The 22,747-nt window shown below is 42.3% G+C and overlaps 1 protein-coding gene across 3 annotated transcripts in view; it reads left to right on the forward strand.

Moving 5' to 3' along the window:
• The window catches only part of si:dkey-220k22.1 (multiple epidermal growth factor-like domains protein 9), an 87,625-nt gene that overhangs the window by 44,885 nt on the left and 19,993 nt on the right, over positions 1-22,747 (forward strand). For all 3 annotated transcript variants that reach the window (XM_014142628.3, XM_014142636.3, XM_014142645.3), the window contains one exon: positions 12,667-12,806. In XM_014142628.3, coding sequence (XP_013998103.1) covers positions 12,667-12,806 — 140 coding nt within the window. The remainder of the gene's footprint in view (positions 1-12,666; positions 12,807-22,747) is intronic.

Raw genomic sequence — 22,747 nt, forward strand, 5'->3', positions numbered from 1 at the left:
ATTCACTGCTCGGCTGGGGGACCTTACAGATGTGTGTGGGGTACAGAGATGAGGGTGTCATTCAACAATCATGTTAATCCCTATTATTATACACAGAGTGAGTCCATGCAATTTATTACGTGACTTGTTAAGAAAACATTTACTCCTGAACTTATATAGGCTTGCCATAACAAAGGTGTTGAATACTTATTGACTCAATACATTTCAGCTTTTCATTTTGTATTAATTTGTAAAAATGTGTAAAAACATAATTCCACTTTGACATTATGGGGTATTGTGTGTAGGCCAGTGTACAAAATAAAATCAAAATTTAGTCCATTTTAAATTCAGTCTGTAACCCAACAAAATTTGGAAAAAGTCAAGCGGTGTGAATATTTTCTGAAGGCACTGTAGGCCTATCATTAGCAATGCTTTATTTTTCCTGCTTGAAACTGACATTTTATTATGAGGTATGTCTTACCTTGCTTCATAGTAGCCTACAGCCAAAATCCCATCATAGCAACATGGAGGCAATTGTTTTATGAAGACTTCCTCGTGTGCGTTCTGCTGTTCTATTGGTTTTCTTAAAACTTTCTTTTTTTATTGTCTAGCAGCCAATGGCATCGTAGTCATATTAGCAACCGATAATAGTTGTTGCATCTTTAGATCTCACCTCTTTCTAAATTCCTAACGGATATTTCTAAACCTTGTGTGGTGAGCATTTTAGAAAGACGTTTTCCCGCAAATTGCATTTGTGAACATTCACGCGTAGGCCTAACGCTGTGTGCACATTGCTGCACTTTAAATGTGAAGAAATAATAGTTTATCAACATTTTAAGCTAAACATTCTGATCTGTTCCATCAGCCTTATTAATTGATAAAGCGTATACCTCCACTGCACTACTTTGATACACATCGTGGGGATTAAAAAGTGAGTACATTCAATGCCCACTGAAAAACAAGTGGGTATGCGGCGTATACCCTACACTACACCATGGTCTCCCACTTGAATAACAAAACCTATGGCCGGCCATTGGCCATGTTGCTCACCCCCGTATCCCTGTGTCCATCCCCCAATCAGTCTCCACTCTCAGCCGCCATCACAGTGCAGGGCGACTGGTGCCGGCCATGGTGTTGTTGCCATGGAAACCCAACCCCTATTGCGCCTGTGGGGATAGGATGGAGTGAGTTGCGGCTCTGCAGGGTTTGGGGATTATGCCCAAGATGCATTAAAATGGGGTCTGTTCTCCCCACATTAAAATGGGGTCTGTTCTCCCCACATTAAAATGGGGTCTGTTCTCCCCACATTAAAATGGGGTCTGTTCTCCCCACATTAAAATGGGGTCTGTTCTCCCCACATTAAAATGGGGTCTGTTCTCCCCACATTAAAATGGGGTCTGTTCTCCCCACATTAAAGTGAAATATCTCACCGTGTGTACCAGCGACGACTTGTGTAAGCATCAGAATGTAGGAACATAATGTTTTGTTGGGGGTTGTGCCAAACCTTGCATCTGTTTACATTATCACCATGACACGTTGTGCTCTGCAGCAACCTTTCTCTTTATCCAGGCAGCTCCCTACATATTTAACATGACTGAGAGAGAAAAATATCAAAGGACTGCCGGTGCCTGTGACAGATCAGTGTCAGAGCAGCAGACCTGTAATAATAAGCTGAACACCCCTCTGTTCAACCACTGTGAACTCACTCCATACAAACACCAACAATACAGGACAAAGCTATTTCATTAACACCTTCATATGAATAGATTTGACCATGTTGAAATGTTAATGAATAGATATCGCCATTTCTCCAAATAGTATCTCCAAATATTTTGAACTGCCTAGGTGTACTCACTGCTCAAACATCTGGAGTGGAGGTGCTGGCCTAATTTAAGTGGATACTGCAAGTAAACACAAGGTGTGGAAATCTCCATGTAAAATACTAGACTTAATCTACTAGCGCTAGCATAGTATTTTTATATGGAGAGAGTGATGCACCTTGATTTTAAACCAGCTCTGTGTACTTACTATCCTAGCCCATGAAGACTACTGCACTGACAGCCACACACTACTGTTTAGTGAGAACACTGCACTTTGTAGTTTGAGATGGATTAAGATGCCAAACACATTTCCTCTCCATCTCCTCTTCCTCTCTTTTCCTTGAATGAGGGGGAATCTCCTTCCTCGCTCTAGGATGCCCCATACATAATTTATGATCCCTTTATTAATTGAAGGTCTGTCTCCACAGGGGGGGGGGGGTGTGTGTGTGTGTGTGTGTGTGTGTGTGTGTGTGTGTGTGTGTGTGTGTGTGTGTGTGTGTGTGTGTGTGTGTGTGTGTGTGTGTGTGTGTGTGTGTGTGTGTGTGTGTGTGTGTCTGTGTGTGTCTGTGTGTATGTCTGTGTTTGTGGGCCAACCCCCACCCTCTTTTATGCATGAGTCTGTAGTAGTAGAAGAACACATTTGTCGGGACAGTCAAGACAGGCTGTCTGGGACTGGGAGCAGTTAGTTTAGTCTGGTTTCTAACACTCCTAATGAGGCTCATCATCTGGCTCAGCTCTGACCACTGACCCCGTAGCCTGGTCCCAAGACTGTATTCCGTATTTACACAGAAAGAGCAATTCCATTATACTGGGTGGATGCTGCAATAGACAAAGTACATCATCTATGAGGACAATGCAGAGACTAACCATATAACTAGGCCTAATAAAAGTGTACTCTCTACAGGCAGTTCATGTATTGTGTGCCTTCAGAAAAGAAAAGACTAGGGATGCACAATATATATCGGAATCGGACGATATTAGCAAAAAATGCCAACATCGGTATCGCCCCAATGTCCAGTTTAACGCTGATGTGCAAAACCTGGTTCGAATCCAAAACCGATGTCAAAGCTGACATGCATACCTATATAACGTAGGTACATGCTGTAATGACGCCACGTAAAATATTGCGCTACACGTGCAACACAGCATTCCTAACCTAGCCCACAATGTCTGCTGTGTGGATTGAGCAGTCAACAAGTTGAGCAGTCATTTGAAAGAGTAAGAAAGTCGTATTGCATTTTCATGAATGTGCTGGTTGTCATACCGCTGCTGCCATTTCAGTGGCATTTGAGAACATGTTTGAAACTTGGAAACATGAACACACACACTAGGTAGCTCAATTCGAACAACTGACTGGAGAATTAAGCTCATCAACTGCGCCTGCAGCAGACGTGATACCCTCTGTCATGGCATTACAACGCCTGCTCAACAGAACTGCCCACACAGGCTGTGAACAAGCGATTTGGTGGTATTCTCTCTTTACTGTGTCGCCACCATGCTCGATGCTATGTACAAGGACCGCTACTTTGATGAAGACAAGAAACAGGGTTTACATGAAATGTTACATACACAGCTGGACAAAATGGAAACAGACACAGTGCACACTGAGGAAGAGAGGCCACAGAAAGACAGAGCTGAAACTTCACTGCTTGACATGTATGACATGCACTCAACACTGCCCTTTCCCACCTGGACAAAATGAACACCTATGTGAGAATGCTATTCATTGACTACAGCTCAGCGTTCAACACCATAGTGCCCACGTAGCTCATCACTAAGCTAAGGACCCTGGGACTAAACACCTCCCTCTGCAACTGGATCCTGGACTTCCTGATGGGCCGCCCCCAGGTGGTAAGGGTAAGCAAACACAACTCCAACACCGTCATTAAGATTGCTGACAACACAACAGTGGTTGACCTGATCACCGACAACGATGAGACAGCCTATAGGGAGGTGGTCATAGAACTGGCTGTGTGGTGTCAGGACAACAACCTCTCCCTCAACGTGAGCAAGACCAAGAAGCTGATCTTGGACTACAGGAAAAGGCGGGCCGAACAGGCCCCCATTAACATCGACGGGGCTGTAGTGGAGCGGGTCGAGAGTTTCAAGTTCCTTGGTGTCCACATCACCAACGGACTTTCATGGTCTAAGCACACCAAGACAGTTGTGAAGAGGGCACGACAAAACCTATTCCTCCTCAAGAGACTGAAAAGATTTGGCAGATCCTCAAAAGGTTCTACAGCTGCACCATCGAGAGCATCCTGACTGGTGGCATCACCGCCTGGTATGGCAACTGCTCGGCATCTGACCGTAAGGCACTACAGAGGGTAGTGCGTACAGCCCAGTACATCACTGGGGCCAAGCTTCCTGCAATCCAGAACCTATATAATAGGTGGTGTCAGAGGAAAGCCTATAAAATTGTCAGACTCCAGTCACCCAAGTCATAGACTGTTTTCTCTGCTACTGCGGTATCGGAGCACCAAGTCTAGGACCAAAAGGCTCCTTAACAGCTTCTACCCCCAAGCCATAAGACTGCTGAACAATTAATCAAATGGCCACCAGACTACTTACATTGATTAGTGAAGATGCTGTGAAGATAGTTTGATTTGATGATGAAATCCTGGTGGAGAATAAAACGACTGAACAAATGAACGAAACAGCACTGCAAGTAAGTGAAAGAAATATAGGTTTTGATGACGTTTTACTGGTAATGGGGACATACGCGAATGCCAACAACATAACTTGTTGGTGTGTGTGTGTGTGTGTGTGTGTGTGTGTGTGTGTGTGTGTGTGTGTGTGGTGTGTGTGTGTGTGTGTGTGTGTGTGTGTGTGTGTGTGTGTGTGTGTGTGTGTAAAACCTTTATTTAAAACTAGGCAAGTCAGTTAAGAACAAATTATTATTTACAATGACGTCCTACCTCAACCAAACCCGGACCACGCTGGGCCAATTGTGCGCCCTATGGGACTCCCAATCATGGCCGGATGTGATACAGCCTGGATTCGAACCAGGGACTGTAGTGATGCCTCTTGCACTGAGATGCAGTGCCTTAGACCTCTGCGTCCGTGTGTAACTATTTAACTTTACTAGAATGCTTAAAAGTCAGCTAAAATTGTAAATATCGGTTATCGGAATAGCTTTTTTTGGCAAGAAAAATATCAGGTATCGGCCAAAAATGTAATTTAAACAGCATCAAAATTTCATAAGAGAGGCATTCCAGGCGTTGCATGAGTCAACCAATGTTTTGAGATCTGGCAGGCGACTGCAATGTAGTCAGCCTGGAACGCGGCCCATGTCTCTTTCCTTTGCTTTGATCATGCCTACTGCAGGTGAAAGCTCTGTTTAGAGTGCACTTGAGACAGGAACCTTATTTTTGTCCCCTTTTCATTGCGTTTTGTCAGCTAAGGGTCAGCGACATGGAGGAACCTTGAAATCTTAAACCTCTTTGTGCCTTTTGCTTGCGGTGAAGAGGGCGTTTTCAGTAATGTGTGTGTAATGAGGACTGAAGATGATCCTTTAATGAAGAAATGGCATGACCTTGATTGCACAACCACTTACCGTTTCTGGGTCGTCTTGCTTTATTTTGATCTGTATAATGTCATTACTAGCACATGTATGTAGTGGCATACGTCACTCCTATGTTATATTCCTTTCACCCCAAGCAGATTTAAGAAGTGCTGTTATTGTGAAGTGGAAACGTCTAGGAGCTACAACGTCTCAGCCGCGAAGAGGTAGGGATACAAGCTCAAAGAACGGGACCGCTGAGTGCTGAAGCACGTAAAAATCTTCTGTCTTCAGTTGCAACACTCACTACCGTGTTCCAAACTGCTTCAAATCAAACTTTATTTGTCACATGTACCGATAGCAACGTCAGCACAAGAACTGTTCATCGGGAGCTTCATGAAATAGGTTTCCATGGCCGAGCTGCCGCACACAAGCCTAAGATTACCATGCTTAATGCCAAGCGTCGGCTGGAGAGGCGTAAAGCTCGCCACCATTGGACTCTGGAGCAGTGGAAACGAGTTCTCTGGAGTGATGAATCACGCTTTACCATCTGGCAGTTCGACGGACGCTAGGAGAACGCTACCTGCCCCAATGCATAGTGCCAACTGTAAAGTTTGGTGGGAGGAGGAATAATGGTCAGGGGTTGTTTTTTATGGTTCGGGCTAGGCTCCTTAGTTCCAGTGAAGGGAAATTCTAGACGATTCTGTGCTTCCAACTTTGTGGCAAGTGTTTGGGGAAGGTCCTTTCCTGTTTCAGCATGACAATGCCCCTGTGCACAATTCTTTTTATTTTTCTTCAGATTTTTTATTTAACCTTTTATTTAACTAGGCAAGTCAGTTAAGAACAAATTCTTATTTACAGTGACGGCCTACCCCAGCTAAACCCAGACGACGCAGGAACAATTGTGCCCTGCCCTATGGGACTCCCAATCACGGCTGGATGTGATGCAGCCTGGATTCGAACCAGATGCTGTAGTGATGCCTCTTGCACTGAGATGCAGTGCCTTAGACCGCTGCGCCACTTGGGAGCCCACAAAGCGAGGTCCATACAGAAATGGTTTGTCGAGATCGGTGTGGAAGAACTTGACTGACCTGCACAGAGCCCTGACCTCAACCACATCGAACACCTTTGGGATGAATTGGAGCGCTGACTGCGAGCCAGACCTAATCACCCTACATCAGTGCCCGACCTCACTAATGCTCTTGTGGCTGAATGGAAGCAAGTCCCTGCAGCAATGTTCTAACACCTAGTGGAAAGCCTTCCCAGAAGAGTGGAGGCTGTTATAGCAGCAAAGCGGGGACCAACTCCATATTAATATCCATGATTTTGGAATGAGATCTTTGACGATTTGGTGTCCACATACTTTTGGTCATCGGATCAAAATGCTTGTTGTTACAAGCTATCATCTCTACAGTGCTGTTATATCACATCTTACTTTTATAGGCTATGGTTTGTAGTAGACAGAAGCATGTCTGATCTCCGAAATATATTATCAGCTATTTGATTTTGTCTGTTTAGCTGTGTGCACTGAACTGACATGCATGATTGTTGCTGACACTCCGATGAAGGGGATTTTTGTTTTTAAATGACGGTTTGATGGTATTTTATCTTTTTGAATAATAAAAGTTCTAAATTTGTTTTATGAGTAGTACGTGAACCTAGGGTGACAACACATACAGTTGAAGTTGGAAGTTTACATCCACCTTAGCCAAATACATTTAAACTCAGTTTTTCACAATTCCTGAAATTTAATCCTAGGAAAAATTCCCTGTCTTAGGTCAGTTAGGATCACCACTTTATTTTAAGAATGTGAAATGTCAGAATAATAATGGAGAGAATGATTTATTTCAGCTTTTATTTCTTTCGTGACATTCCCAGTGGGTCAGAAGTTTACAAACACTCAATAAGTATTTGGTAGCATTGCTTTTAGATTGTTTAACTTGGGTCAAATGTTTTGGGTAGCCTTCCATGAGCTTCCCACAATAAGTTGGGTGAATTTTGGCCCATTCCTCCTGACAGAGGTGGTGTAACTGAGTCAGGTTTGTAGGCCTCCTTGCTCACACACGCTTTTTCAGTTCTGCCCACAAATGTTCTATAAGATTGAGGTCAGGGCTTTGTGATGGCCACTCCAATACCTTGACTTTGTTGTCCTTAAGCCATTTTGCCACAATTTTGGAAGTATGGTTGGGTTCAATGTCCATTTGGAAGACCCATTTGAGACCAAGCTTTAACTTTCTGACTGATGTCTTGAGATGTTGCTTCAATATATCCACATAATTTTCCTTCCTCATGATGCCATTTATTTTGTGAAGTGCACCAGTCCCTCCTGCAGCAAAGCACCCCCACAACATGATGCTGCCACCCCCGTGCTTCACGGTTAGGATGGTGTTCTTTGGCTTGCAAGCCTCCCCCTTTTTCCTCCAAAACATAACCATGGTCATTATGGCCAAACAGTTCTATTTTTATTTCATCAGACCAGAGGACATTTCTCCAAAAAGTACGATCTTTGTCCCCATGTGCAATTGCAAACCGTAGTCTGGCTTTTTTATGGCGGTTTTGGAGCAGTGGCTTCTTCCTTGCTGGGCGGCCTTTCAGGTTATGTCGATATAGGGCTTGTTTTACTATGGATATAAATACTTTTGTACCCGTTTCCTCCAGCATTTTCACAAGGTCCTTTGCTGTTGTTCTGGGATTGATTTGCACTTTTCGCACCAAAGTACGTTCATCTCTAGGAGACAGAACGCGTCTCCTTGCTGAGCGGTATGACGGCTGCGTGGTCCCATGGTGTTTCTACTTGCGTACTATTGTTTGTACAGATGAACGTGGTACCTTTTAGGCATTTGGAAATTGCTCCCAAGGATGAACCAGACTTGTGGAGGTCTACACATTTTTTTCTGAGGTCTTCTTGATTTCTTTTGATTTTCCCATTATGTCAAGTAAAGAGGCATTGAGTTTGAAGGCAGGGCTTGAAATACATCCACAGGTACACCTCCAAATTACTCAAATGATGTAAATTGGCCTATCAGAAGCTTCTTAAGCCATGACATCATTTTCTGAAATCTTCCAAGCTGTTTAAAGGCACAGTCAACTTAGTGTATGTAAACTTATGACCCACTGGAATTGTGATACAGTGAATTACAAGTGAAATAATCTGTCTGTAAACAATTGTTGGAAAAATGACTTGTGTCATGCACAAAGTAGATGACTTGCCAAAACTAGTTTTTTAAAACCTCTATGGGCTAGGTGGGACGTTTGCGTCCCACCCTAGTCAACAGCCAGTGGAATCCCGTGGCGCGATATTCAAATACCTTAGAAATGCTATTACTTCAATTTCTCAAACATATGACTATTTTACACCATTTTAAAGACAAGACTCTCCTTAATCTAACCACACTGGCCGATTTCAAAAAGGCTTTACAACGAAAACAAAACATTAGATTATGTCAGCAGAGTACCCAGCCAGAAATAATCAGACATTTTGACACCCACCAAGTTTGGCACTCACCAAACTCAGATTTACTATAAGAAAAATTGGATTACCTTTGCTGTTCTTCGTCAGAATGCACTCCCAGGACTTCTACTTCAATAACAAATATTGGTTTGGTTCCAAATAATCCATAGTTATATCCAAATAGCGGCGTTTTGTTCGTGCGTTCAAGACACTATCCGAAGGGTAAAGAAGGGTGACGTGCCCGGCGCGTTTCGTGACAAAAAAATTCAAAATATACCATTACTGTACTTCGAAGCATGTCAAACGCTGTTTAAAATCAATTTTTATGCGATTTTTCTCGTAAAAAAGCGATAATATTCCGACCGGGAGTCGTTATTTTCGTTCAAAGACTGAAAATGTAAACATGGAGTCGTCTCGTGCACGCGCGCACCAGTCTCATTGTTCTCAGATCGACCACTTACCAAATGCGCTACTGTTTTTCAGCCATGGCCTGCAAAGTCATCATTCAACGTTCTGGCGCCTTCTGAGAGCCTATGGGAGCATTAGAAAATGTCACGTTAGAGCAGAGATCCTTTGTTTAGGATAGAGATGTCAAAGAAGGCCAAGAAATGGTCAGAAAGGGCGCTTCCTGTTTGGAATCTTCTCAGGTTTTGGCCTGCCGAATGAGTTCTGTTTTACTCACAGACACCATTCAAACAGTTTTAGAAACTTTAGGGTGTTATAAGCATATTCTAGTTACTGGGCAGGAGTAGTAACCAGATTAAATCGGGTACGTTTTTTATCCGGCCGTGCAAATACTGCCCCCTATCCCCAACAGGTTAACCTCTATGGGCTAGGTGGGACGCTAGCGTCCCCCCCGTGGTGCACTCCATCAACAGCAGGTGCATTTCAAGAGCGGCAAATTTGAAACCAAATAAATGTCAAAATTCAAATTTTTCAAACATACAACTATCTTACACCCTTTCAAAGATAAACATCTCCTTAATCTAACCACGTTGTCCGATTTCAAAAAGGTTTTACGGCGAAAGCATAAAGTTAGATTATGTTAGGAGAGTACATTGACAATAGCTGTGTGTAATGTTTTGTCAATTCAAAGACAGGGTCACCAAAACCATAAAACCAGCTAAAATGATGCACTAACCTTTTACAATCTCCATCAGATGACACTCCTAGGACATTATGTTAGACAATGCATGCATTTTTAGTTCTATCGAGTTCATATTTATATCCAAAAACAGCGTTTTACTATGGCATTGATGTTGAGGAAATCGTTTCCCTCCAATAACCGGCAGTCAAGTCAGCACCACAAATTAAATAATTAAAATTAGAAAACATTTGTAAAATATTATATTGTCATTTAAAGAATTATAGATTTACATCTCTTGAACGCAATCAACTTGCCAGATTTAAAAATAACCTTACTGGGAAATCACACTTTGCAATAATCTGAGCACTGCGCCCAGAAAAATACGCGTTGCGATACAGACTAGCCGCCATGTTGGGGAGATCTAAAATCGAAAATACTATGTAAATAATCCATTACCTTTGATTCTCTTCATCAGATGTCACTTCCAGGTATCACAGGTCCATAACGAATGTAGTTTTGTTCAAAAAAGCTCATCATTTATGTCCAAAAATCTCTGTCTTGTTAGCACATGATCTAAGCCCGCCGGACTTCACTTCATGAACGAGGGGAAAAAATATATTTACGTTCGTTCAAACATGTCAAACGTTGTATAGCATAAATCATTAGGGCCTTTTTTAACCAGAACATGAATAATATTCAAGGTGGACGAATGCATTCTCTTTTATAACGTATTGGAACGAGGGTACCCAACATGAACTCGCGCGCCAGAGTCTAATCGGCCATCACCGTTCCATGGCTCTTGTTCGGTCAGATCTCACAGTAAAAGACTCAAAACACTTTGTAAAGGCTGGTGACATCTAGTGGAAGCAATAGGAAGTGCCAAAATATTCCTCAGCCCCTGTGTTTTTCAATGGCATAGGTTTAAAGGTAATACAACACATCAGATATCCACTTCCTGTCAGAATCTGTCTCAGGGTTTTGCCTGCCAAATGAGTTCTGTTATACTCACAGACACCATTCAAACAGTTTTAGAAACTTTAGGGTGTTTTCTATCCATATATAATAAGTATATGCATATTCTAGTTACTGGGTAGGATTAGTAACCAGATTAAATCGGGTACGTTTTTTTATCCAGCCGTGAAAATACTGCCCCCTAGCCCCAACAGGTTAACAAGAAATTTGTGGAGTGGTTGAAAAATGAGTTTTAATTACTCCAACCTAAGTTTATGTAAACTTCCAACTGCAACTGTACATACATACATACATACATACATACATACATACATACATACATACATACATACATACATACATACATACATACATTCTAAGGGATTTTCAAGGGGTCTTTCTCCATTCTGATTGTTTTATACTGTTCAACCCAAAAATTATTTTTATACATTTCTGCATTTCCTGCGCTCATTTATGGTCATTTCCACACTGCGATGTAGGGCTGCACAATATTGGGAAAACAATCTAGGCCTTATTTTTAACCAAATGTTGCAGTTGCGATTTGACACTTAGGTGAACTGTTGGAATCATAAAAATATAATGATTATTAGAATTAGAATTTAATAGTGGGCACTTTGAATACAGTCATAGACATGACAATGAATGAAAATGCCAGGGAGGAGTTATTGTGACAGGATAGGAACCAAAGTGTTGGTCAGTGTTTCCTAGGGCACCCTATAATCTTTGGCTACATTGAATGTTTTCTCTTAGCTGCTTCATGTAGCTAACATATTCATGCTTTCCGTATTCCTCTTTGATTTAAAAGACACATTTGCACAAACAACCTACTGATTTACAGTAAGTCTACACCATCACTGGCATTATCAGGCTGTATAGCTAGTTACGTTTGCTCAGACTCTGTACATTCAGTACAGCTAGCCAGCTAACTAGCGATTTAGCATTAGCGGCTAACACGATTTAGGCCCAACTTGCTAAGGAAAGACAAACTAGCCATTTGCAGATGTAAGAAACACAAACTAATAGTGTAATTATAGAACACTAGTGGATTTATATTAAGAAGCAAAGTGAAAACTGCATCATTGTCATCAACATTCATTTGGCTCCCAAATGGCTCTTTGTTCAGTAATGCTTAGAATTGGACCTGAAACCATGAAAAAACAGAGTCACTTTTAGGTGAACGGAGCTAAATGATCCAGCTCACAGAAAAGACTCGGAATGCCCATCACTACACAACACAGCTCAAAGGGGACAATGGAGTCTTAAAAGGGCAATAACATACTTTGTAAAAAATGAATTGGAGTGAATAATTTGTAATTATTTATACATTTTATAATAAAATAATTATTAGTAATAATTACAATCGGGATGTTGTGTCCAGTGAGGTAAATGCAGATGGACAAATCCATGCTTCAGCCTATGTACATTTTATAGCCACTATGCTGCATCATTTAGGTTACAGGTGATAATGCATATTTCTAATAGCACATCTGATAATATAGACCATAGTCCAATCTGTTAAAATCCTTTTTACCCATATGTTTTTGGGCTCATTTCTGAGGTGCTAATTATATTTTAAGTGTTAGCATAATTTTATTTTCATAAACTTTGAGTAGAATGTCTGTTTAAAAAGTCACCAGAACTGAGCTTCAGTCCTTCTATATGGGACCCCAGTCTCACTGTTACTTCAGGAATTCAACCAGTGTTCTCATTAAATGTGAGTAATGTGCTAAAGTGTGTGTCTGTAACTGTGACATTCTCAATTTGGCTACACCATTGTAGTGCATATTTTAAGCAGGCATTATGAGAACCCAGGGGTCCTGACTGAAGTGTCACCAGCTTTCTGTTCTTTCCACAGCTCTGGGATGTGCGTGTGTAAGACAGGCGTATACGGTGACAAGTGTGACGATTGCCACCCAGGTTTCTTCCGGTTCAGCAGTACGGGTTGCCAGCCATGCCAGTGCAATAATCACTCCAACTACTGCCACCCACAATCAGGTGAGTCACCCTTGCTGTGCCCAAGGTTGAAACAAAAGTCTGCCATGGCCTCTACTCTGTGCCAGGGCTGTGCAGACTGCAGAGAAGCCACACATTTGCACAGATGCAGAAATACATTAAGCAAACTAACTTTTATTAATCAAATGAACTCTAGGGAAGCCTTTTCCATGAAATCATATTCGTAACATGTCCCCAACAGAGCTGTATATGCAGTAAACACGAAACAGCGTTAGTTGTTATGTAACGCAAAAAAAAAATCCCATATTGAATTCTCCTCCGGAGAGCTTCACTCCCATGCTGCCTGCTGACAGACTGTTTGGGGAGTTGCAGTGATTTGATTTGTATTCACACTGTGTGATATTGCCTTGGCCTTAAAAGAAAGAAGAGAAAAAAAATGTAATCCGTCTGTTAAAATGAGTTTGTCGACCACAGCCAACGTAGCTCCCATTCCGCTAATGAGGAAATGCCAGAGTCATCACTCCACTGCAATCACTGTGATAAGCATTTTCACCGGTTCCCTTTCGCTTTTCCATAGTTCACAGCTGGGCAGAATGGCAGGCCTAAGTACGTGCAGCATGATAAGCAAATTACGCACCTTTCCTCCTAAACACATTAATGAGTATAGATCTGTATATAATGACGAGGTGCCGATGTCTCCGCCCTAATAATGGGAGTGGTTGTCCCAAAGGCGGAAAGGCAGGCGACAATTGTAGGGCCAAAATAAGCCCATAGAAACGCATTGGGCATATTTTTGGACAGATTGTGGCGAGAGTGAAATCTCTCGATTTGCATTTTCTTTTCTGTTTACACAAACACATCTTCCCGGTTCACACACACACACGCCAAGCCCCTTCCCCCGCCACTCACAACAACAAAGAGGAGAGATCACTTCTTCCCCTCTGACAAATGGTTTCAGTTCACTATTTGCATTTGAGGTTTGGTCGAACAGAATCGGTCATATGGAGACCCAAACACATTGTCATTATTTTACTGTATTAGAGGAGAACTTAACCTTTCTAACGAAACCATGTTTACGTCTCAACTCCTCAGATTACATGCAGAGCAGACACTACTAAAACGGGAGTATCAAACAACTTTGATTTTGGAAAATGAATGCTCACTTTGTCGCGCGCGGCTTTGCGGTACCACGTTCCCGTTATACTAGCTGTCTAGTCTGTGTTTTAAAAACACAATTATATAAGGAATTGGCAACTCGTTCTCATTCTGAGAAATAAGGTAGGCCACTTGATTTCAACATCGGAACAAAGTGTACAGGCTAGCATCCTTTTAAACACTTTGAGACGGACAGAAGGGTGTGTTCATAACAATTCAACTGTTCTGCCTTGTTAGCTAGCAAATGGATCCAAGTTGGCTAAACTTGAAATCTAAATATTAGTTGGCTACACACTATCACGTGGGCAGGTGCTTGAGAGATTGTTTATGAGACCTGTGCTAATTTCCTATAATGCCTTCTACAAGAAGTTAGTAATTGGGCTGTTAGTGAATGTGCATTATGCTTGGTTCAGAAAAGCAGCTTAAACTATTTTGATAAAATATACTGAACAAAAATATAAACGCAACATGTAAAGTGTTGGTCCCATGTTTTATGAGCTGAAATATCCCAGACATTTTCCGTACGCTCAAGAAGCATATTTCAAATTTTGTGCACAAATTTGTTTACATCCATGTTAGTGAGCATTTATCCTTTGACAAGATAATCCATCCACCTGACAGGTGTGGAATATCAAGAAGCTGATTAAACAGCATGATTTAATTAAGCAATAATGTCCGAGGCGGTGTAGTATGTGGCCAATATACCATGGCTAAGGGCTGTTGTTAGGCACAACGCAACGCATGGTTACCAATGTAATTAGAGCAGTAAAAATAAATGTTTTGTCATACCCATGGTATACGGTCTGATATACCATGGCTGTCAGCCAATCATTATTCAGGGCTCGAACCACCCAGTTTATAATTAAGGACAATAAAAGGCCACTCCAAAATGTACAGTTTGTCACACAACCCAATGCCACCGATGTCTCAAGTTTTGAGGGAGCGTGCAATTGGCATGCTTGACTGCAGGATGTTCACCAGAGCTGTTGCCAGAAAATGTAATGTTAGTTTCTCTACCATAGGCTGCCTCCAACGTCGTTTTAGAGAATTTGGCATTATGTCCAACAGGCCTCACAACCGCAGACCACGTGTAACCAGGCAGTGGGTGGGCCTGGCTCCCAAGTGGGTATGTCTATGCCCTCCCAGGCCCACCCATGGCTACGCCCCTGCCCAGGCATGTGAAGTCCATAGATTAGGGCCTAATTCATTTATTTCAATTGACTGATATCCTTATATGAACTGTAATTCAGTAAAATCATTCAAATTGTTGCATGTTGTTTTTATATTTTTGTTCAGTATAATTCAATTATTAGTGGGTCTTATGGTTGTGGAATGCTAATATTAAGCCTAGGTATAATTTCACAAGCCCTGAATTCATTAGATTATTGAAGACTGTTTTAAATGCAGTGTATTTGACTTTTAGTTGTACAACAAAGCTTATTTATAGAAAACATTTAAAAAAAAATTGAGATATTCATTGCCTTCGGAAAGTATTCATACCCCTTGACTTTTTCCACATTTTGTTACGTTACAGCCTTATTCTGAAATGGACTGAATAAAACCATTTCCACAGCAAGCTACAAACAACACCCCATAATGACAAAGCAAAAACTGGTTTTTGGAAATGTTTGCACATTTATTAAAAATAAAAAACATTCCTTATTTACATAAGTATTCAGACCCTTTGCTATGAGACTCGAAATTGAGCTCAGGTGCATTCTGTTTCCATTAATAATCCTTGAGATATTTCTACAACTTGATTGGAGTCCACCTGTGGTAAATTCAATTGATTGGACACAGGCCAAAAGCCAAGCCATGAGGTTGAAGGAATTGTCCGTAGCGCTCCGAGACAGGATTGTGTCGAGGCACAGATCTGGGGAAGGGTACCAAAACATTTCTGCAGCATTGAAGGTTCCCAAGAACACAGTGGCCTCCATTCTTAAATGGAAGAAGTTTGGAACCACCAAACAAAAAAACTCTTCCTAGAGCTGGTCGCCCTGCAAAACGGAGCAATCAGGGGAGAAGGGCCTTGGTCAGGGAGGTGACCAAGTTCCCGATGGTCATTCTGACAGAGCTCTAGAGTTTTTCTGTGGAGATGGGAGAACCTTCCCGAAGGACAACCATCCCTGCAGCACTCCACCAAGTAGGCCTTTATGGTAGAGTGGCCAGACATAAGCCACTCCTCAGTAAAAGGCACGTGAGAGCCCGCTTTGAGTTTGCCAAAAGGCACCTAAAGACTCTCAGACCATGAGAAACAAGATTCTCTGGTCTGATGAAACCAAGATTGAATGCCAAGCGTCACGTCTGGAGGAAACCTGGCACCATCCCTTTGGTGAAGCATGGTGGCAGCATCATGCTGTGGGGATGTTTTTCAGCTGCAGGGACTGGGAGACTAGTCAGGATCGAGGAAAATATTAACGGGACAATGTACAGAGATCCTTGATGAAAACCTGCTCCAGAGCGCTCAGGACCTCAGATTAGGGCGACGGTTCACCTTCCAACAGGACAACGACCCTAAGCACACAGCCAACACACTGCAGGAGTGGCTTCGGGACAAGTCTCTGAATGTCCTTGAGTGGCCCAGCCAGAGCCTGGACTTGAACCCGATCGAACATCTCTGGAGAGACCTGAAAATAGCTGTGCAGCAACGCTCCCCATCCAACCTGACAGAGCTTGAGAGGATCTGCAGAGAAAAATGGGAGAAACTCCCCAAATACAGGTGTGCGAAGCTTGTAAGCATCCTACCCAAGAAGACTCTATGCTGTAATCGCTGCCAAAGGTGCTTCAACAAAGTACTGAGTAAAGGGTCTGAATTCTTATGTAAATGTGATATTTCAGTTTTTTTATAAATTAGCCAAACTTTTTTTTTTTTGCTTTGTCATTATTGTGTGTAGATTGATGACTGGGGAAAACAATTTAATCAATTTTAGAATAAGGCTGTAACCTAACAAAACGTATAAAAAAGTCAAAGGGTCTGAATACTTTCCGAAGGCACTGTATATCATGAATCGCCCATAACTGTATCACCCAGCCCTACGGTATACACAAGGCACTCATAATACCAGTCATGTGAGTGTTGCAGTGTCATTCATAATGACCTTTATAACACATCACTGGTCTACGACTACTATGGACCTGTTTTGACTTTCTGTGTGTATTGGGCGTTGACCACACACTGTGTTGTCACATAGAGAAATGCATCAATTTAGAGACAGTAGCCAAGTTAATGCCATGGTAAGTGTTGATCTGGACAATGATAATTGCATCTATACAGAAGAGGAAGTAGGACCGACAACCTCCCAGCTCATGTAGGCTACCATGAAGTAGCATACATTTCAAGCTTATGCAATGCTTTTCAGTGCTTGAATGCTAGTCTTGAGTCATACAATCAATATTCTTCACGAGGGTTGAAAAATCCAGAAATCCTAGATGGAGGATTCGTGGAATGAGGAGGGAGTAAGAAGGGAGGGAATCCTGCTCTCACCAGAATTTCGACTGCTTGCCGCCCCAGCCTTAGAATAGGATGTGTACTGTACGGTCCAGTTACTCATCTATCACTCTCAGATCACCTATGACCTCTAGCCTGGTCCCAGATCTGATGCCATGGAAGTTGGCTATATAGTACAAACACACCAGGCCTTCTGAGCATAGGTCAGAATAGCAGAACTCTCTGGAGAGCTGGTTGCCTCAGTGGGCCTAGGGCAGTCACCATCTTTGAATACAGGACATGAACAGGAGACCTAATAGATCCATCGCCATCTTTGTTCTGGGTCCCAGGGGACGCCAGGGGGCCTTGTGTAGGAAAATCTCCAGCGGAGGTGTCTTACAAGGGGGTTTGTCTTGGTAGACACAGCCCCTTTGATCCCTGCCTTCAAAGACGGATTGGAATAAAAGACACCCTTGCCTAGTACCTCCTAAGCTCATTCCATTATGTCTCTTGGTGCGTCAGACTGTCGGGGAAATATGCTCATCATCTTGTGTGCTGCTACTACTACGGAGAAGCAGTTCGAGGCCATTGTATAAGAAGAATTGGATGTCAATATCTGATAAGTGCTATTTAATATGGTCTAAAGAGCAGATGACAAACCTTATCTTTTTGAGACAAGTGGGAGTCGTCAAAGGTAAATGAGTGAAACTACAGCCTCAATGTGAGGTAGAGGACCAGGGAAGGAGGTTGCACAGCGGTGTAATGTACTCCCACTACAGTACTCTAAATATACTACAACTATAACCTGTGGTCCCCATCACCACATGCAATGACATTGGCATAGTACGACTAACTATGTAAGCCAAAATACCAGACGTGGGTTCAACTACTAAACTCTGCAACAACAAAAAAAAGAAACATTCTCTCACTGTCAACTGCGTTTATTTTCAGCAAACTTAATATGTGTAAATATTTGTATGAACGTAATAAGATTCAACAACTGAGACATAAACTGAACAGGTTCCATAGACATGTCACTAACAAAAATGGAATAATGTGTCCCTGAACAAAGGGGGGGGGGTCAAAATCAAAAGTAACAGCCAGTATCTGGTGTGGCCACCAGCTGCATTAAGTACTGCAGTGCATGCCCTCCTCATGGACTGCACCAGATTTGCCAGTTGTGCTGTGAGATGTTACACCACTATTCCACCAAGGCACCTGCAAGTTCCCGGACATTTCTGGGGGGAATGGCCCTAGCCCTCACCCTCCGATCCAACAGGTCCCAGACGTACTCAATGGGATTGAGATCCGGGCTCTTCGCTGGCCATGGCAGGACACTGACATTCCTGTCTTGCAGGAATGCATGCACAGAACGAGCAGTATGGCTGGTGGCATTGTCATGCTGGAGGGTCATGTCAGGATGATCCTGCAGGAAGGGTACCACATGAGGGAGGAGGATGTCTTCCCTGTAACGCACAGCGTTGAGATTACCTGCAATGACAACAAGCTCAGTCTGATGATGCTGTGACACACCGCCCCAGACCATGACAGACCCTCCACCTCCAAATCGATCCCGCTCCAGAGTACAGGCCTCGGTGTAACGCTAATTTCTTTGACGATAGACGCGAATCTGACCATCACCCCTGGTGAGACAAAAATGCGACTCGTCATTGAAGAGCACTTTTTGCCAGTCCTGTCTGGTCCTACGACGGTGGGTTTGTGTCCATAGGGGATGTTGTTGCCGGTGATGGCTGGTGAGGACCTGGCTTACAACAGGTCTCAGTCCAGCCTCTCTCAGGCTATTGTGGACAGTCTGAGCACTGATGGAGGGATTGTGCGTTCCTGGTGTAACTTGGGCAGTTGTTGTTGACATCCTGTACCTGTCCCGCAGGTGTGATGTTCAGATGTTCCGATCCTGTGCAGGTGTTGTTACACGTGGTCTGCCACTGCGAGGACGATCAGCTGTCCATCCTGTCTCCCTGTACAGACATTACAATTTATTGCCCTGGCCACATCTGCAGTCTGCATGCCTCTTTGCAGCATGCCTAAGGCACGTTACATTTACATTTTAGTCATTTAGCAGACGCTCTTATCCAGAGCGACTTACAGTAGTGAATGCATGCATTTCATACATTTTTTCTCCGTACTGGTCCCCCGTGGGAATCGAACCCACAACCCTGGCGTTGCAAACACCATGCTCTACCAACTGAGCCACACGGGACCACGTTCATGCAGATGAACAGGGACCCTGGGCATCTTACTTTTGGTGTTTTTCAGAGTCAGTAGAAAAGCCTCTTTAGTGTCCTAAGTTTTCATAACTGTGACCTTAATTGCCTATAGTCTGTAAGCTGTTAGTGTCTTAACGACCGTTCCACAGGTGCATGATCATTAATTGTTTATGGTTCATTGAACAAGCATGGGAAACAGATTTTAAACCCTTTACAATGAAGATCTGTGAAGTTATTTGGATTTTTACGAATTATCTTTGAAAGACGGTCCTAAAAAAGGGCCGTTTCTTTTTTTGCTGAGTTCATTTGAAATCATTTCAAATACACTACATGACCAAAAGGATGTGGACACTTGCTCGTCGAACATCTCATTCCAAAATCCTGGGCATTAATATGGAGTTGGTCCCCCTTTTGCTGCAATAACAGCCTCTACTCTTCCTGGAAGGCTTTCCACTAGATGTTGGAATATTGCTACGGCTTGTTTCCATTCAGCCAGAAGAGCATTTAGTAAGGTCCACCACTGATTTTGGGTGATTAAGCCTGGCTTGCAGTCGGTGTTCCAATTCATCCCAAAGGTTTTGATGATGTTGAGTTCAGGGCTCTGTGCAGGCCAGTCAAGTTCTTCCACACCGATCTCAACAAACCATTTCTGTATGGACCTCACTTCTGTATGGACCTCACATGCAAACCCTGTCCCCTGACACACCAGGCGAAAATAAAATGTTCTGATTATATACAGAGCTCAACTGAGTCAACTAACTGCAAAGTCTGACACTAAAAACGACTGCTATTGGTTTAGGGGGTCCATAGAGCCCAAAGAGCATAACTTTTTCAGAGCCAGCTGGTCAGCTTTACGACTTCAACTGATGTGGGTTTTTCTATTGGCATTCATTCACTTTCAAGAGCAACAGAAAATTGTAATCCCACCACCTCACCAGCCACTGCTGTGAGGCTTAGCCCTATGCTGAAAGCACTGGCCTGATTGAGTAGCATGAAATCATGCGGCTGTTGCCAAGCCTCTGTCCAAATCAATATACCTGTCTACAATGAAGTCATCCTGTCCACAATTAGGTCAGTCAGATAAGGCCAACTGTCACGAAGCAATCAGGTGTTAAATAGATATATATTAGCAGAGGGATTTGTCGTGATGAAAAAGGTGTATAAGCACTGAACTGCCGTCGGCATGACGGGTGGCGAGTAACCTAAACACGCTACTGCTAACAATGCTAATTTAGCATGATACTTGCTCCTCGTAGTTGAGATGCTTTCTTGCTTCTAGCAAATAATGTAATTTTACAGTTTTAAGTTTAATGGGGTCCTTAGAATAAAACAATAGATCAAATTTAGATTTGAGTTGTAGTGGAATGCCTGTGAGGGAAATGTCAGGCCTATAGCATGGCAGGCTTGTTTCAACAGCTCACTAAGTGAGCTAAGTGACTAATAATCACTAAGTGAATATGTTAATTTGATTAGGTTCACTTATTAATTCACCGTCTCTTATGAAGGGGGGAAAGTATGTAAAAATCCGGTATTTCCCAAGAAATTCCATTTCACCTTGAAAATGACTGTTACTTTGTGGGAAAATTCTTGTTACTCAGTACTGCCTATACTTGCCATATTCTGTAGGCTAGTTTATGTTCAGACTGTATGTAACATTATACAAGTTCTCCTGTTGGGATCATAATGAAAGCACTAGGGCTGTCCCCGTGTCTTTTCTTTCGACAAATCGATTGGTCAAAATTAAAACGTATTTTTCCATATATAGAAACACCCTATGTGTTTTTAATCAAATCAACTATATGTAGGCTACTGAACTTTTCTGATGCTTTAACCACACTGTTTGATTAAATAATTAAGACCCACAAATGACTTGAGGGAGCCAGAGATTAAGATCTTGAAGTTGCCGGTAATAGGCTACACCAGCGGTCAACAACCTTTTCCATTTGGATTGCCAATTTATCTTAACATTTCTACCCATCTGCATGCCAGTTATGATTTTCATATGCAACTTTTCATGGAACAGTTTCATTAAATTTATAATAGTCTTTGTATCAACAATCATTGTATATAGTTAATCTACATTCTATCTAAATGAAAATTATACCAAACTAAAGGTAACTTTTATTGCCATTGCCAACTATGTAAAAATAGCCTACATAAATAAATAAAAACATTGCAGCCTGCAGGTAGAGAATGTCCTGATAAAAATGAATATCCTATAAATCACATTGGCTACCCATGGCCTGTCTGCAACGAACTTGAAACATTGTATCAACTAGGTGGCCAGAAACTGGCACTAGCAAACTTGCAACATTGTATAAAATATTCTGGGCCCTGAAGAGTTTCCTGCACCAGTGAGCTCTGGATAGACAGCTGTAGGCTATTTATGCAAGGGATAAGAAGTAATCGGGTATTTTATGACGTTTCCACTTGATCAGAGCATTACGTTTTGCCCTTTCACACTGAGTGGTCATAGAAAGGGAGAGAGCTGGAAATATGTTTTAAATACTTTGAGGAACTATTGACATTCTCAATTGATTCTAAAAACAGACTTTGTTTTTCTTGCTCTTTGAGGTGAAGGAAACCTTTCTTTGAGAAGCTCCACAGTTCATTATTGGTGGTAAGTTAAGACAATCGCAAATACTATCAGACAACCCCAAATCAGCACATGTATAGGCCTACATTTGCGTGCAGGCCAGATATACTAGTCCTACTTCTATATACGTAATCATGTGTGAGTCCTTACTCAAAATTGACGACTTGTAAATGGAATGAAATAAAAAAACTTGTTTCTCACAAGTGTATCATATGTTGTGAGTTCTGCAAACATAATGTCCAGTCCGACAATGACAACGGTAAACAAATGTAATAATAATAATAATATATTGAATGCATTAACAAATTATTGTAACCAAACAAACATTGCAGATTAGAAATTATGGGAATTAACGGTAAATGTAGGCTACTACTGGTGAGATATGTTATGGGGAATTGATAGACACAGCAAACCATGCACACAATGAAGTTATGAAACAATGAATACACAGGAAATGGCGGGAGAGAGCGCATTCTGGAGGGAGAAGTCCCTTCTGCATCTGAGCCATACTGCCATTATTCTTGGACTGTGTCATCCTCGCAGCCTCCTCAATGGATTAGTCTACTGAGACAGGCGC

Source organism: Salmo salar, chromosome 01 (genome assembly GCF_965601325.2).
Source record: "Salmo salar chromosome 01, fSalSal1, whole genome shotgun sequence".
In the NCBI taxonomy this organism is placed as follows: Eukaryota; Metazoa; Chordata; class Actinopteri; order Salmoniformes; family Salmonidae; genus Salmo; species Salmo salar.